General features: G+C 42.8%; 1 protein-coding gene across 4 annotated transcripts in view; it reads right to left on the reverse strand.

Annotated features, from left to right (window-relative positions):
• TM6SF1 (transmembrane 6 superfamily member 1) overlaps positions 1-15400 on the reverse strand; it is a 1348214-nt gene that overhangs the window by 285064 nt on the left and 1047750 nt on the right. For all 4 annotated transcript variants that reach the window (XM_044077795.1, XM_044077793.1, XM_044077792.1 and 1 more), the window contains exon 6: positions 12510-12631. In XM_044077795.1, the coding sequence (XP_043933730.1) occupies positions 12510-12631 (122 nt within the window). The remainder of the gene's footprint in view (positions 1-12509; positions 12632-15400) is intronic.

Here is a 15400-nt window from a genome sequence, read left to right on the forward strand (position 1 = left end):
CTGCCAATCACCCCTCTGTTTTAATATCTCCAAGATGTCCACAAATGAGACATCCTCGGAGTGGGAATTTGGGGACCCCTCTGACTCATCCAAGTCCGTGTCAGAAGTTAGAGATTCCTGTGGGGAATCTAAGTGCCTCCTCTTGCACAATCTTTTCCTCGGAACCTCATCGGAGGGAGATTCCGGTGAGGCCTCCGAGGAACAGGGGGCATCCTCCAGGGATGGCTGAGACAATGGTGCTCCATGCTTTGGATGTATCGTGGGAACAGAAACAGAGAGCGGCTCCTTAAGGGAGGGAGAAGACGTGTCCGATGAAGTGGTTGTCTGTGTAGACAAAACCTTCCTCATAAGGTCAAAAACCCCTGAACCTCGGGTCGAGGACTCCCCCAGTTCCGAAGAACATGGAAGAATCCGAGACACGGGGCCCATGGGTCTCGACCCCGAGGACGGAGCCGAGCCGATCTGCGCCGAGGCCCCGAGAGGGAGAGTCGGCACCGAAAGGTCGGTACGACTCTCGGTCCCGGAACCAAGGAGAGATCGTCGACTCCGCGACTCACCTATAGGTTCTGATGGAGTCGAGGTAAATGGTGTCGATCGTGCAATGCACGGTTTCGGCACCGAGGGCTCCACTATCACCGGCTCATCCTCTTCCGGCTCCAAAGACTGGATGGGTCCCGAAGGAGGACCTGTTGGAGATAAGGAAAGGCCTTCTAGTTTCGACACCAATTGGGAGGAAACTGCAATCAAGTTGGAAAGGGCCGTGTTTTCCATAAGTTTCTGCACGACACGATCCACATCAGTATCGGATAATGGTCTGGAAGATCGGGTCGAAGGGGCCGATGATGGCACCGACCGAAGAATAGACGGTGGCGGTAGTTCCGACACGGGTTCCAAGACCTGGGGCTCTGAGAGATAAACGTTTGACGCTCGGCCCCGAAGTCTGTGGAACCGGCGAACGAACTTTCGAAGATGTACTCGTAGCCGATGACATGGGCTCCGACATCTTCGACCCCTTCGAGGACTTAGAAACCTGGTCAGACTTGTCCAAGGCCTCCTGGAAGGCAGGCTTAAGAAGTCCCCTTGTCAATAAGTTTCCTGCGTCTATCTGTCATGACCCTCCCACTGAAGGAATGGCAAATAGAGCAATCCTCTTGTAAGTGGAGAGGGCCAAGACAGTAGACGCAGGAAGTGTGGTTGTCAGTGATGGACATTTTCTTTCCACACTGACACCTTTTAAAACCAGACTTGGCTTTTTCAGACATGTTAATTAAAGAAGAGAGAATTTAACACTAGCTAATATTAGGAAGAATTAAAGCTATAGGTTAAAGAAGGGTAGGCCCCAAAAGGGAACTACAATATATACACACACACACTATAGGATAGAAAATACAATATCAAAAAAACTATAGGAATATAAGAACTTTTAACAACAAAAAATAAACTATCTTATCTGTCTAACAACAGTTTTCTCTGGTTCGAGCTCTGAACGATGTGACCCGTTGCAGCGGCAAACTAGATCTGAGTAATGGCAGGGAGGATTGTGGGATACAGCCTGGTCTCGAGCTTCTCTAAGATGCAGAGCTTTGCTATGCGGCCGACTCGGAGCCGAGGATCGGCTCCGAACCCGTGTGTAAGAACAAACGGCGAGATTGAACACTCTCACATTGTTACTTAACAGACTAATATTCAAAATCATAATTCTCATTAATATCCTACAGTAAGGGCCACTCTTTCTGTTAATGAACCACCATACTCACTCACAGGTAGTCAGGATGATGGCATCACCCTTGTCAAACCCTATGCTTAGTATGCTTAGTCATCAATAGGAGAAATAGCAGTCATCAAAATTGCCCCAGCTACATGAAATAATCACCCCGCCAAATTAAGATAAAAAAACATAAGATAGTTTCAAGGTATATCTGAAGAAAGTGCAGTTGTGTAAAATCTTACCATAACAGTAGATGTCCCTTCTCTTCTCTGTTGCAGTATTCTCCACAGTAGGGATCTCCTGCCAAGGACATCTCAATATCCGGCCAGTATACCAAAGCCTTTAGATATTGCATGCACTCTACATCACACTTATGCTCCCTGTACAGGATGCAGGGCATAAAGGTGACATACGGACGCAGTTAAACAGTACTGAATTGCCCCAGAAAAGAGTAGTCTCCATAGGACAAAAAAGGCCATGCCCATCCAGAAGGAGAAAATGCAGATGGAAAAGGGAGATCCTTGGCCAGGAGGAGAACCAAAAGAAAATCTAAAGGAAAAATTAGGCTTGGTGGGAGGAAGTGAATACGGCAACAGTGAACAGAATGACATCTACTGTTATGGGAAGATTTTACACAACTGTACTATGGCCTTCTATGTCACTGTTGCAGTATTCTTCATAGTAAGTAGAGTACAAAAGCTAAATAAAAAGATTGGGAGGTGGAAGGCTGGAAAGAGCCCATAACAAATTCATTTGGAATGGCTTGAGTAAAACCTGCTCTGGCCCTAGAAACCACATCCAATTTATAATGCTTAGTAAAGGTATGCACTGATAACCAAGCAGCAGCTTCAAGGATGGAATTGGTGTCCAACCCATGAAGAATGAACCAGAAGAGGCAAAAGCCCTAGTTGAGTCAGCTCTAATGGAAGTAGACTGACATTTGCCATGAAAAGAATACCAAAAAGAAATTGACTTGGATAACCAGGAGCAGATGGTTTGCTTAGAAACAGCCAAACCCAATGTCATGGGATGAAAAGAAATAAACAGCTGGTCAGATTTTTCAAATGTTCTTACTTTTATACAAATAATACTTGAGCTGTCTATACAAATCCAAGGTATGTAGGACCCTCTCACTAGCAGCCCGAGGAGAAGGAAACAAGGAAGGGAGTTGAACTTTCTGATTCAAAGACAACTCATTGAATATCTTGGGCATAAAAGAAGGATTTGTTTTAAGGTCCCTGTGAAAAAAAACAAAACAAAAAAAAGAGATGGCCATAAGGGCCTGAATCTCAGAACATCTCAGAGCAAAAGTGACAGCAAGTAATAAGACAGTCTTCCAGGTACAATGCTGCAGAGAAGCTGAACCTGCACGGCTCAAAAGGAGACTGGGTCAATTTTTCTAAAACAAAATTAAGGTCCCAAGGAGGAGCAATAGGTTTCCTTGGGGGCCTAAGATTTAAAACACCTTTAAAAAACTGTTTGACCTCAAAGTGTGAAGCCAAAGGAGGATTCATGGGCAGGTAGTCAAAAATAGCTGACAAATGGGCCCAAAATAATAGGCCAAGCCAGAGTGGAGCAACTCACACAAATAGGAGAGAATCAGAGGGACACCCAGTGAAAAAAGATCCTGATTATGAGCATGGTACCAGACAGAAAATCTCTTCCATTTGGGCATACAAGACTTTCTGGCTGCAGGTTTTTTTGCCTCCTATAAAACCCTGAGCACATTCTCAGAAAAGAGGTGCCTAAAAGGGATCAAAACCTTATCATTCACAGTGTCAGTTGGAGAGTGGACAAGTGAGGATGGAAAAGCGACCCCTTGTCCTGTGTGAGGAGGTCCAACCAGTGAAGTAACTTGTGATGATTGCATCTGGCCAGATGTATTAAGAGGGGAACCAGTGCTGTCTTGACCAAAAGGGAGTCCCGAGTAAGATTTCTGGGGAGTCTAGCTGAATCTTTTGCAGGATTCTTAGAAATAGAAGAAGGAAAGGGAAGGCAAAGAGAAACATCCCCTTCCAAGGGAAAGAAAGGATGTCCATTTTCCACACCAGAAGGCATGGCACTCTGGAACAGAAAAGAGGGAAATGCCTGTTCAGACGGGAGGGCAAAAAGATCTACTTGTGGAATACCCCACCAATTGACAATGTCCAGAAGCACATCTCTGTGAAGCGTCCATTCGTTAGCCTGTGTTTTGGACCTGCTCAAGATGTCTGCCACTAGATTGTGCTCTGTGGGAATATGCACTGTCTGAAGAGTTAATTGATATTGGACAGCCAGATCCCAGGCCTGAAGAGCCAACCTACGGAGAAGGTAAGCCTTTGTGCCACCCTGCTTGTTGACATACCACATCACTCTCGTGTTGTCTGTGTAAACCATCAGAGGGCCTAGAGAGAGCATGGGGTGAAAAGCCTGAAGGACCAGAATCAGAGCACTCATCTCTTTGATATTGATGTGGTCTGACCTCTGACTGGGGGGGGGGGGGGGGGGCAAAGACCTTGAACTTTCAGATGACCACAGGATGGTCCCCACCCCATGTCTGAAGTGTCGATGAATAGTTCTTGAGAAAGAACAGGAGGCTGAAAGGTTAGGCCTGTTGAGGATAAGTTGCTGAATCCACCACTCAAGTTCCCACTTTAGACAAGGAAGGACAGGCACACTGAAATCCAGAGGGTGGCAATATTGAAGCCAAATTCACTTGAGGTATCACTGAAGCTTCCATATGTGCAGTCTGGCAAGATGGAGTATTGGACTAGAAGAGGCCATGAATCCCAGGGCTCAAAGAAACTCTCTAGCTGGAACAGCAGGCAGAGGTAAAAGCCTGAAAGAAAGATGTCAGAGACAGAACTTTTGGAAATGGAAGAGATACTAACGCTGGCATTGTCTGAATCCTGCAACCCAGATACACACAGTCCTGAGAGGGAGTCGGGCAAACATCTGAAAGTTGATACTGCACCCCAGACTTTGGAGGAGAGATATGGTGAACTCCATATCCTGTAACAGGTGACTGGGAGAAGGCACCTGAAACAACAGGTTGCTTAGATAAGTAAAAATCTGAATGTTTTGGAGCCCGCAAGAGGCAATCTTAGGAACTAGGCATTTTATGAACACCCTTGGGGCAGCAGAGAACTGAAAATGACAAGAAGAAACAGAGAAATGTAATACCTTCCTGAAAAGAGGGTAAACAGGAAAATGAAGGTAACCATCATTCAGATCCAAGGATACCAGAAAAGGCTGGGGATGAACAACAGAAAACAGAGTTTGAAGAGTAAGCATCCGAAAACAAAGGAGTTGAGCAAGGAGGGATCCAGAATAGGTCTCCAAGTGCCCTCCTTTTGAAGGACCAGTATCATCCAGGAGTAAAATCTCTTTCTTACTTGTGAAGGAGGAACAGGTTAAATATTTCCCTGGTCCAACAAGGACCCCAGGACCTCCAAGAAATAAAGAAGTTGTTCCAGAGGAGGTTGGGGAATCCCTGAAAAAGGAGGGACAGACTTCCACACAATGGAGTAACTCAGGCAGACAATAGATAGAACCAAAGAATCCAAGGTGATGATATGCTATTTTGGAAGACAGAGGGAGAGCCGAAAGGACAAGGGAACCTGGACAAGGGGGTAGAGGGTGCAAGTCATCAAAGAGAAGCAGGCTTATCAGATAAAGAAGGCTTCTAAACCACAGGAGCCTGAGAAGACTTAGCAGGAGGAGCTCTCCAATCACCCTTCCTGCCCTTGGTGGCTTGACAAGGCTGCCTGTGAACAAACGCAAACCTAATAGGATAGTTCCTCTGGAACTTGGGGACAGGGGATGCAAAAATATGCTTAAGATCCTGCAAAGCTTTACCTTTTTCTTGAAGAGATTTAAACATAGCAGCAGCACCAGACCCAAAGAGATTATCATCATCTAACAAAGCATCCAGCAACTTGGACTTAATGTTTTCAGGTAAAGACTGAAGGCAAAGCCAAGAATAACACCTCATAACAGACCAAAAGGTAGCTGCTCTGGAAGATGCAGCAGGAGCATCACAGCTATACTTGATAGAGTGATGACACACCTGAGAGGTAGAACTTAAAACAGACAGAGTAGAAGATTTTACGTCAGAATCAGGGAGGTCGGAAATAACTTGATAAGTCTGGGCAATCAAGGTCACATGGGTCTGATAATTGATGGCCCTAAAGGAAAATGTACAAGCAGTATAAACCTTCTTACCAATTCTTTCCATTACTTTGCTATCCTTATGTGAAGGCAGAAGCTTGGAAGAGGGCAAAAGTTTAGAAGGCTTGTTAGAAGAGACTGGCAACAGCAGGGTCAGCAGAGGGACTCTAAGAATTTATAATCCTCAGAAATCTTATAGAACTTGTTAGGTTTCTTTGTAGCAGGAGACTGAGAATCAGGAGACTTAGAGGTAGCTATAAAGGTGTCTAACAAAGCAGCCAACACAGGAGGTACTGCCGAAGGTTTAGGAATGTCCACCTAAAGCAACTCATAATACCTTTTCTGGATATCAGACACTTGAGAATCCCACTTAAAGTATTCCATCATTCTAGCTAAAGTATCCCCAAAAGACAGTTCCTCAAAAGGAGAATCAGCACTCACAGACTCTTCATCAAAAACATAAGCCAAAGGCATCTGGGAAGAGTAGGACAGGGACTCATCTGATGAAATGGGTTCCCTAGCCAGTTTATAAGGAGTAGAAGTTCAAGGAAGAATAAGAACAGAAACCCCTTTGGGAGACTTCAAGACCATTAAAGCACTAAACAGGCCTTGAGTAAACTCCTACCATTCCCTTTCAGGATCATTAGGGTGTACAAAAGTGTGCTTAATCTTCTGCTTTTTCTTAGCAGGGATGTTAGCCCTAACAATTCTACTGCTGCACTACTGCTCTACTACGTTTTACCAGTATAATAAACCACCATAGAAACAATGGTCTGCTTGTGTCCACCATGTTATTAGACTCGTTAAATGCATTTGATACGGTCTGTCACCAGCAACTGCTCATTCGACTCTCAACAGAACTTCTTAGTTACCGATCTGCAAGGCAACAAGCCATTAAATAGCAGCAAACCTACTTATACTTTCAAACAGTTACTACTGGTGTCCCTCAGGGATCTATCCTGGGCCCTCACCTATTTAATATATTTATGAATGATCACCAAACCTCAACTCACCATGCTAGTTTAGTTCAGTATGCAGAAGATACAACATTAATATGCGTGGCCTCAAGAATAAATAAGCTCCAAGACATTACCTAAAAATCTTTCTCCTCTGTAGAAACTTGTCTCAAAGAATCAAACCTCCAACTCATCCCCAAGAAAACTAAGTTAATGGTTTTTACCTCAAAAAGTTGTCAAAATCAAAAGCAATCCTTTATCATAAAGTCAGCAAATAATATTGGCATTGAAACTGTAACTCTCAATAAAGAAAACGTCTAAGCATTCTAAGATGACAACCTCAAATATAACCAGCATATACTGCACACCACTAAATCTATACACCAGAAACTAGACTGCCTTTATAGGATCAATGGACTCCTTACAGATACTGCAAGAAAAACTCTACTCACTACCTTCTTATTGCCAACTATCTTATACACTGCTCCTAGCCTAACAAACTTAAACAATACCCAAAGAAAAAAACTTGCCTCCTGCTACAACAGCTAAGTTTACCACCAATCTCTCTCATAGGACCCACCATTGTCCATGGCTTAAAGCAATTAAGCTGGCTTGAACTGCACAACTACCTAACATATTCACAACTAACTACAGCACACAAACTCATTCATAATCCAGAAAAATGCCCTGCACTACAAAACTTAGCAAGGGACCTTTGTTCTAGTACCAAATTCTTCTTACTTACAAACAAGTCAAATAATATTGCAGGAGACTCGCTCTATTCCCAGTACATTGCTTAACTCTGGAATAGTATCGCCACACAAATAAAACTCTCCAACAAACTCAATAGTTTTAAACCACTGCTTACACAACATTTTAATCAATCATGGTCCTGCACATGCTCATCATCACTAGGCTAAGACTTTGTGCTCATTGTATGATACTATCCAAATACTCTCCTTAAACAGAATAATCTCAACCTCTCACTGAAACGACAAAACAATTTTTATACATAATTGCTGCCTGTACAATCCACTAAGTTGCATGTGACCTTTCTCTTCAGTAACTTCCACCTCTGTAAAATCTGAGAATGTATAAATGTAAATAGAAATGTATCTACTATGTGCTTAACCAGAACTTTGTATAATGTAAGCAAATGGAGCTTTTCTCCCCGGGCCTCCACTGAATATAGAAATAACTCAGTCAGACTTTCCTGGTAAACAAAAATAAATCAATAATAACAATAAATAACAAACACCAGAGGTTCTGACCCTTGACGAGACTCAATAAGAGTATCCGGAATCTCTTCCCTGACCAGAATAAGTAGAATTCCACTAGGGTCTTCCAAGATGATCAACAGCAGTTTCTCCTTGACGTCTGGAGCAGATGCCTGCAAAGCCTCAGAGGACATGCAAAAAGAAGGATCCATGTCGGCCTCTGACGGGGTCATGGCAGAGGAATCTAACATAGACACTGGACAGCCTACAGAGCTTTCAACCAAGAGATGTCCAGTGGAGGCTCGACACCCGAAGAATTTGGCCGAGATTTCTTGGCCTTCTTCTTGCTTAATGGGACCTTGGTGCAAGATTCTGCCAAGCAACCTTGGGTTAAAAGTTTTAAGCCTCTGGTTCTCAAGACAGATGGCCAGGGAAGACAAATGACTTCTAAGAGTCTTAGGCGCAAATGATTTGCAAGTGCTATAGGAAGTATGGGTGTGGGAAGTACCCAGACAAAAAAAAAAAGATACTGTTCGTGACCATCTTTATGGGGAATCTGCCTCCACACTGACATTTTCCCTTCTTGTATGTCATGAACTCTAGGCAATTTCCGTTCTTGGATGTCATGAACTCTAGGTTACCAAAAAAGAGAAAGACCCCAAAAAAATGAAAAAAGACACCAATAGGGTACTTATCTGAAGGCTAGTTGTTCAGCAAAGCAAAAGGGCTTTCAGACCAAAGAGCGACAATGGCATTCGGACTGGCAGCAAAGAAGTTCTGGGTAACTGCATCTGTACATCACCTTTATGCCCTACGTCCTGTACGGAGAGAATCTGTGTGAGTTATGGCACATATAAGATCTAAAGCCTTTGGTATACTGGACAGATGTTGGGCTATCCTTGGCAGGAGATCCGTACTGTGAAGAATAGTGCAACAATGACATACAAAGACATCATCTTCTAGGGGATGTTATGGTTAACTCTCAGAACAACTACCACCTACTCTATCCTTATTTTGTTAACTGTTATATTCTTATGATTTGCAATTTATCAATTAAACCTTCTGATAAAAATTAAAATATCTGTGGTTACCTTTCTGGAAGTCTTCTAAACTTACTTTACTTTTTTTTTTCATTTTTACGGTCATATTCATTTAATGTTCATGTTATTACACTGTTACTTATCTGAGACTGAACAGTAGCTGAAAAAGTTCACCTGACCACAGAGCCAGCATTATCAAATATGAGGTCCAATTTGGCATATGTCTGGAGGACCCAAGCCATGGTCCTCTCTTCACCCAGCCCTACCCCCTCCATCTTCAATGGTTTGCCAGAAAATCACAAATTTTATGAGGTAAAAACCTGGACATTTTGCAAAATTCTGGATAGCTGAGAGATGTTTGTGTCTTTCGGCTTTTCCCGGTTAGGGGTCGCCACAGCGGAACTCCTGTCCGCTAATGATTGGCAGTAGATTTTTACATGCTGGCTTGCCGGGCCTAATGCACAACCTTCAATGAAGGAACGCCCATTCACGCATGTCGCCACACAGAAGACGCTCTAACTGAGAATCGAACGGGCAACGTCTAACTGTAAGGCGACAACGCTACCGCAGCACCACCACCGCAGTGATATGGCATTGAAATTTGTGTATGAATGCAAACACTGCATTGATGGCAAACTTCTCAACTTCTTTGTTAAAGAATTCTGAACAAAGCCAAAAATAATGACTTAACAAATGTCTGAAATCAGAGATAATTTAATATATTACTCTAATTCACTTAAGTAGACAGAACAGGTTTTACATCAACATGTATTTTTTGAATATTAAGTATGAAAGTCAAGTATTATTGACTGACTGTAAACCACAGTAATGACCAGAAAATCAATAATTCCATGAGGGACAGGGCAAAAATATGTAGCAAAATCAATCAGGAACATTCTGCAAAATAGGGACAGCATGTGTTAGTTTAACTATAGCAAACAACTTGTCACATTTGTTTCAAGCAGTTTGTTATATTCTCAGAGTAGAAGTGCTCTTTTTTTCCCTTGCTCCTGAAGCTGACAGGGTTGTGGTCATCAGTAGCTGATGGTTCAGGTATGCAGTACTGACTGGCTGGCATTTCTTTACGGAATACTGATACTGCTTTTATAGTCATGCTTAAAGTGTTCAGTGTGTGGTAGTTTAACTGTAGCAGGACTGTTGTTTTTTTTTTTTTTAAGCTATAGGTCTGGACTGCTCTACCTGCAGATTGCAGTGACATGTATGGGTCCCTTTTTCACCCAACTGGCCCCGCTTAACCAGCCTACATTTAACAAACTACAATAAACAGATCAGCTTCCTTTCTTCTTTTGCACCATAAAACTTTATTCAGTCTGTACTATTTCCTTCAGGTGGGAATACTCAAAAACAACTGAAGCCAAAGTTGACATGAGGTCAGTAATAAACGCAGCACTCATCTAAGATTAATTGGCACAAATAACACACATTTAAAGTGTTGTCAAACCAAAAAGAGGAAGTGCCATGCTGGGCTGCTACTGAAAGAGTGGCAAAAAATAGTAAATAGCCTTTTCTGCTATTAAATATAAAACAAAAAAAAAGTTATGTACTCACCATAACGTTCCATCTGAGTAGTTCTACTTCATTTGTCTTCAACCTGTGGGAATACGGATCTGGATCGGAACAGAGCTGGCAACTTCGCAAACATCTACTCTGATCTCCGAGCTCTAAACTCCTCCCCTACCCATAATACACCACCACCACCACCTTCCTTCCCTCAGATTGAGTTTGCTGCACATTAAACCAAAAAACCCTACACAATATACCTTACCGCACCCAACTTTTGCAACCTCATGAAATATAGACCAAAGCCGCTAAAGCACACTTTGCTACATGCCACAATGGTAAGACCAGGGGGAAGGAGGGAGGGACGGTTGAAGACAAGTGAAGTAGAACTACTCAGATGGAACGTTATGGTGAGTACATAACTTTTTTATCAAAGTAGTTTACTTCATTTGATCTTCAACCTGTGGGACAGGGTCCCCAGCTACTTATATACCTGGGTGGCCCTCATGGAAGGATATTCCGGAGCACCGCTGAGCCAAAGGATGCCCTCCCTCTAGATATCAAATCCAATTTACAGTGAGAAATAAAGGAATGAGATGAGGACAAAGTAGCTTCAGAACAAATGTCATCCAGGGATACCCTAGACCAAAAGGCTGCAGGAGTAGCCATGGACCAAGGGGAATGATCTCTAACCTGATTCGGAGGAGACAAGCCCTTGCCCTTGTAAATCTGAAGGATGCAGAGAGAAATCCATCAAGCAATGGTTACCTTGGAAATGGGTTTACCCAAAAAAGGTTTAGAGAAAGACACAACTGGTCAGATTTGCGAAAGGGTTTGGTTCTGTGTAAATAGAAACGTATTGTCTATGAGCATCTAACAAAAGCAACTTGTATTCACCCTTACTTTTGAAATTTGGAAAGAAAACAGGTAAATAGACAGTCTGATTGATATTGGTCTCAGAAGCCACTTTTGGAAGAAAGGAGGGAATGGTACAAAGAGAAACCCTGCCCTTATGGAAAACCATGTATGGAACCTTGACAGACCATGCCTGAAGTTCTGAGACCCTCCTAGCCGAGGTGATGGCCACAAGGAAGGCTGTCTTCCAAGATAGAAATTTAAGATCTGCTGTTGCCGCCGGTTCAAAAGGGGGGGCAACCAGAGCTTGCAATCCCATAGTAAGGTCCCACTTGCTGCACTTCGCATTGGAAGGAGATGTGAAGAGATCACAGCAAGGCCGACCTCACACTAGAAATATGTGCTCCGCAACTGAAGGATTCAGAGACCACTCGTAAGGCATCAGAATAGTCCAGCTTAGTTTGTCCGCCAGTATGTTGGACCATCCCGGAATGTGCGTTGCTACCAGGAAACAACTGGTGGAGATCCCCCATTCCAAAACTCTCATAGCCTTGTGACAGAGGGGAATAGGATCTGGTTCCTCCCTGTTTGTTGATGTACCAGACCACCGACATGTTGTCTGACTGAACTGCAATAGTTCCTATACTACACACACACACACACACACACACACACACACACACACACACACACACACACACACACACACACACACACAAAACTATTGAATTTAACTTGAAGCTTCAAATAACTACTCAACACTCGGAGCTCAGAAACCACGATACAAGCGATAGCCGCGGCAAATGAGATCTGAGGGAAGGAAGGTGGTGAATTATGGGTAGGGGGAGGAGTTTGGAGCTCGGAGCAGATGCTTGTGAAGTTGCCGGCTCAGATCCGATCCGGATCCGTATTCCGACAGGTTGAAGATCAAAAGAAGTAAACTACTTCAGATCTCAAATTTTCAGTCTACAAGCCTTGTGGTCTTCTAGACAATCTGAAATAAAAACTTTGCAGGTACAGCAACTGTATCATCTTTAGTTGACACTGAAAACACATTACTGACCTTGGGTGCTAGGTTGTTAGATACCGAAGGATGTTTATAAATCTTGAATCCAGCACATACAGGAAGGCAAACATAAGGAACATTTAGAAGAATGGCAGCACTCAGTTTAGTTCCATATTTTCCTTCAAAAGAAAAAAAAGCATACAAGTACATTAAGATGTGCTTAAAATCCTGACAAATGCGTACTCCACATTTTATTTTATAAACCACTTGTAGTAAAATCAAACAGCACTTAATTACTCATATAGAACTTTATAAAGTTATAATTTAGTAATTTATAACTTCATTAATATTACTCCAATGCAAAGCTTTCACACAGCTCAAACCATTGATTGCTGAGTGTAACTATTATTTTCCAAAATTTCTACCATTAAGGACCAAGAGTAAATGAATCTCTGCCTTATTATAGGTTGAAGACTCCTTTGTTAAGTTGTCAGGTAAAATAGCATTGATAAAAAATATCTGAAAAGAAATCCTATTAATTTATATTAAACACTTGAAATGAAATCTTATTTTACTTACAGCAAACACAAAGGGGCAGCCACATACAGACAGGGTTACTATGATACGACAGGATACTGTATTGCTCATCCTCTGCAATCAATGCAAAATAGTTTCCCTGGACTTGTAAAGTTAATGCATAGAACATCTTTGTAGTGCATGTTATACCACTATGATGTGACATGATTGTTAAAGCGTAACAGGAAACTCATAACTGTAGTTACACAAGTACATGTGAATGTCACCACCTAGCCTATAACAAGAATTGCAAAAATAATACAGAAATGAAATAAAGAAGTTATGTACTCACCATAATGTTCCATGTTTTTTGTCCATAATTTCGCTTCATTCTAGATGGCTGGGTTTGGAACCAAGCATCAGTTCCGACTCGGCCACATACTAAAGCTTGAGAGCTTTCACTGGCTCGAGGCTACACCCTATCCCATGATGCCAGCGACAGTTACCCAGATCTCGTCTGTAAGAAACCAATCAGACTATCTAACCCACCATAGTACAAGCAACAAACTCTCTGCCTATAACTCACGAGGCACGAAGGGAATCAGAGAACTCATAGCCAATTTCAAAAAATTCCTCTCCATCCTCCAGGAAGGGATAAGGACGGTGGAATGCAAGAATGAAGGCGAGATTATGTTCACCAAAAATGGAACGTTATGGTGAGTACATAACTTCTTTATGTTATGTTGTCCTATCTCGCCTTCATTCTTGATGGTTGGGACAGCGTCCCTAGCACCTTCTTTCTCGGGTGTCTCAAGGGACTAAACTCTTCAGAACAGTGGAAACAAAGGATGCCCTGTTCCGGGAGGCCACATCTACTTTGTAATGAGTGATAAAGGTATGAGGGTTAACCCATGTGTCTGCAGCACAAACTAAATCTAAGTGTAGTTTGGCTTGAAAGGCAGTGGAGGTTGACATAGCTCTAGTTGAATGACCTCAAATTTTTCCTTATAGTTGCTTGTGTTGAGAGCTATACACATAAGTGATGGTGTCTGTAAGCCATTTTGATAACGTGAGTTTTGAAACTGAAGTTCCTTTTCTGTTTTCTGAGAATGAAACAAACAGTTGGGTCAGATTTTCTGAATTACTTTGTCCTATGCAAGTAAAAACGTAACTGCCTATGAACATCCAATTGGTGAAGCTTGTATTCTGGCCTGTTGCCATGATTGGGGAAAAATACAGGTAGCTCAATAGACTGATTTAAATTGGACTTGGAGCATACTTTTGGCAGAAAAGAAGGATTTGTCCTGAGAGAAAGAGAGAGAGAGACTGTCTTTGTGGAAAATCAAATGGGAAGGATGGATAGACAGAGCTTGCAATTCTGAAACCCTCCTAATGGAAGTAATGGCTGTTAAAAAGATCATCTTCCAAGCTAAGAACTTTAGTGAACAAGAGGAGGTTGGTTCGAAAGGAGGGAGAATTAAAGAAGGTAGTACCAAATTTAGATCCCAAGGAGGTGGTGGTTCTCTTATGGGAGGTCTTAAAAGGAATGTACCTCTCAGAAAGGTTTTGCATAATGTGTGAGACATTAGTTTGGATCCCATGTTTCTTCCATGGTAGTTTGATAAGGCAGCTAGTTGTACCCGTATCATAGCTGCAGCTGCACCTTGATTAAAGGTTTCTGTTAAAAATTCCAGAACTGCTGATATAGGAGCTGTAAAGGGGTCTATATGGTTTTTGTCAGCCCAACAAGAAAATCTCTTCCATTTGCTCACATAAAGTTTCCTAGCTGTACTCTTGGCAATGAAACCAGAATGTGCCGCACTGCTGGGGAAAGTTGTGGAAGCCTGGCCAAGATGGGAAGTGGAGCAACCAAGCTGTCAGCTTGAGGCTTTGAATAGAGGGGTGGAGCGTTCCTGACTGATGAGTCACAAGATCCGGCACTGGGTCCAGGATCCAAGGCACCTCCTGAAGATGGAGCCATTGGAATGGGAGCCATATCTGACGAGGCCAATAAGGAGCAATGAGAATTAGCCTGCAACTCAACGATTTGGCTTTCTGGAGAACTTTGGGTATTAATGGAAATGGGGGAAATGCGTAAAGAAGCCCCAGGGGCCAATTGTGAACAAGTGCATCCCTGGGTGACTCCCCTGGAGGGGGAATTAGGGCAAAGTAACTGCTGCATTTGGAGTTGATGGACGTGGCAAAGAGGTTGCAGAAAGGCTGGCCCCATTTGCCAAAAATTTGGTTCGCAATTTCCTGTTTGAGGGACCACTTGTGAGGCATAAGAATTGCCCTGCTTAACCTGTCCACTATCACGTTGGATTTCCCCGGGATGTGAGTTGTAACCAGAAAACATTGAGAAGGTATTGCCCATTGCCATACTCTTTGAGCCTCTCGACAGATGGGGTAGGATCTGGTTCTGCCTTGTTTGT

Source organism: Protopterus annectens, chromosome 7.part0 (genome assembly GCF_019279795.1).
Source record: "Protopterus annectens isolate FY-2018-M chromosome 7.part0, PAN1.0, whole genome shotgun sequence".
Classification (NCBI taxonomy): Eukaryota; Metazoa; Chordata; order Ceratodontiformes; family Protopteridae; genus Protopterus; species Protopterus annectens.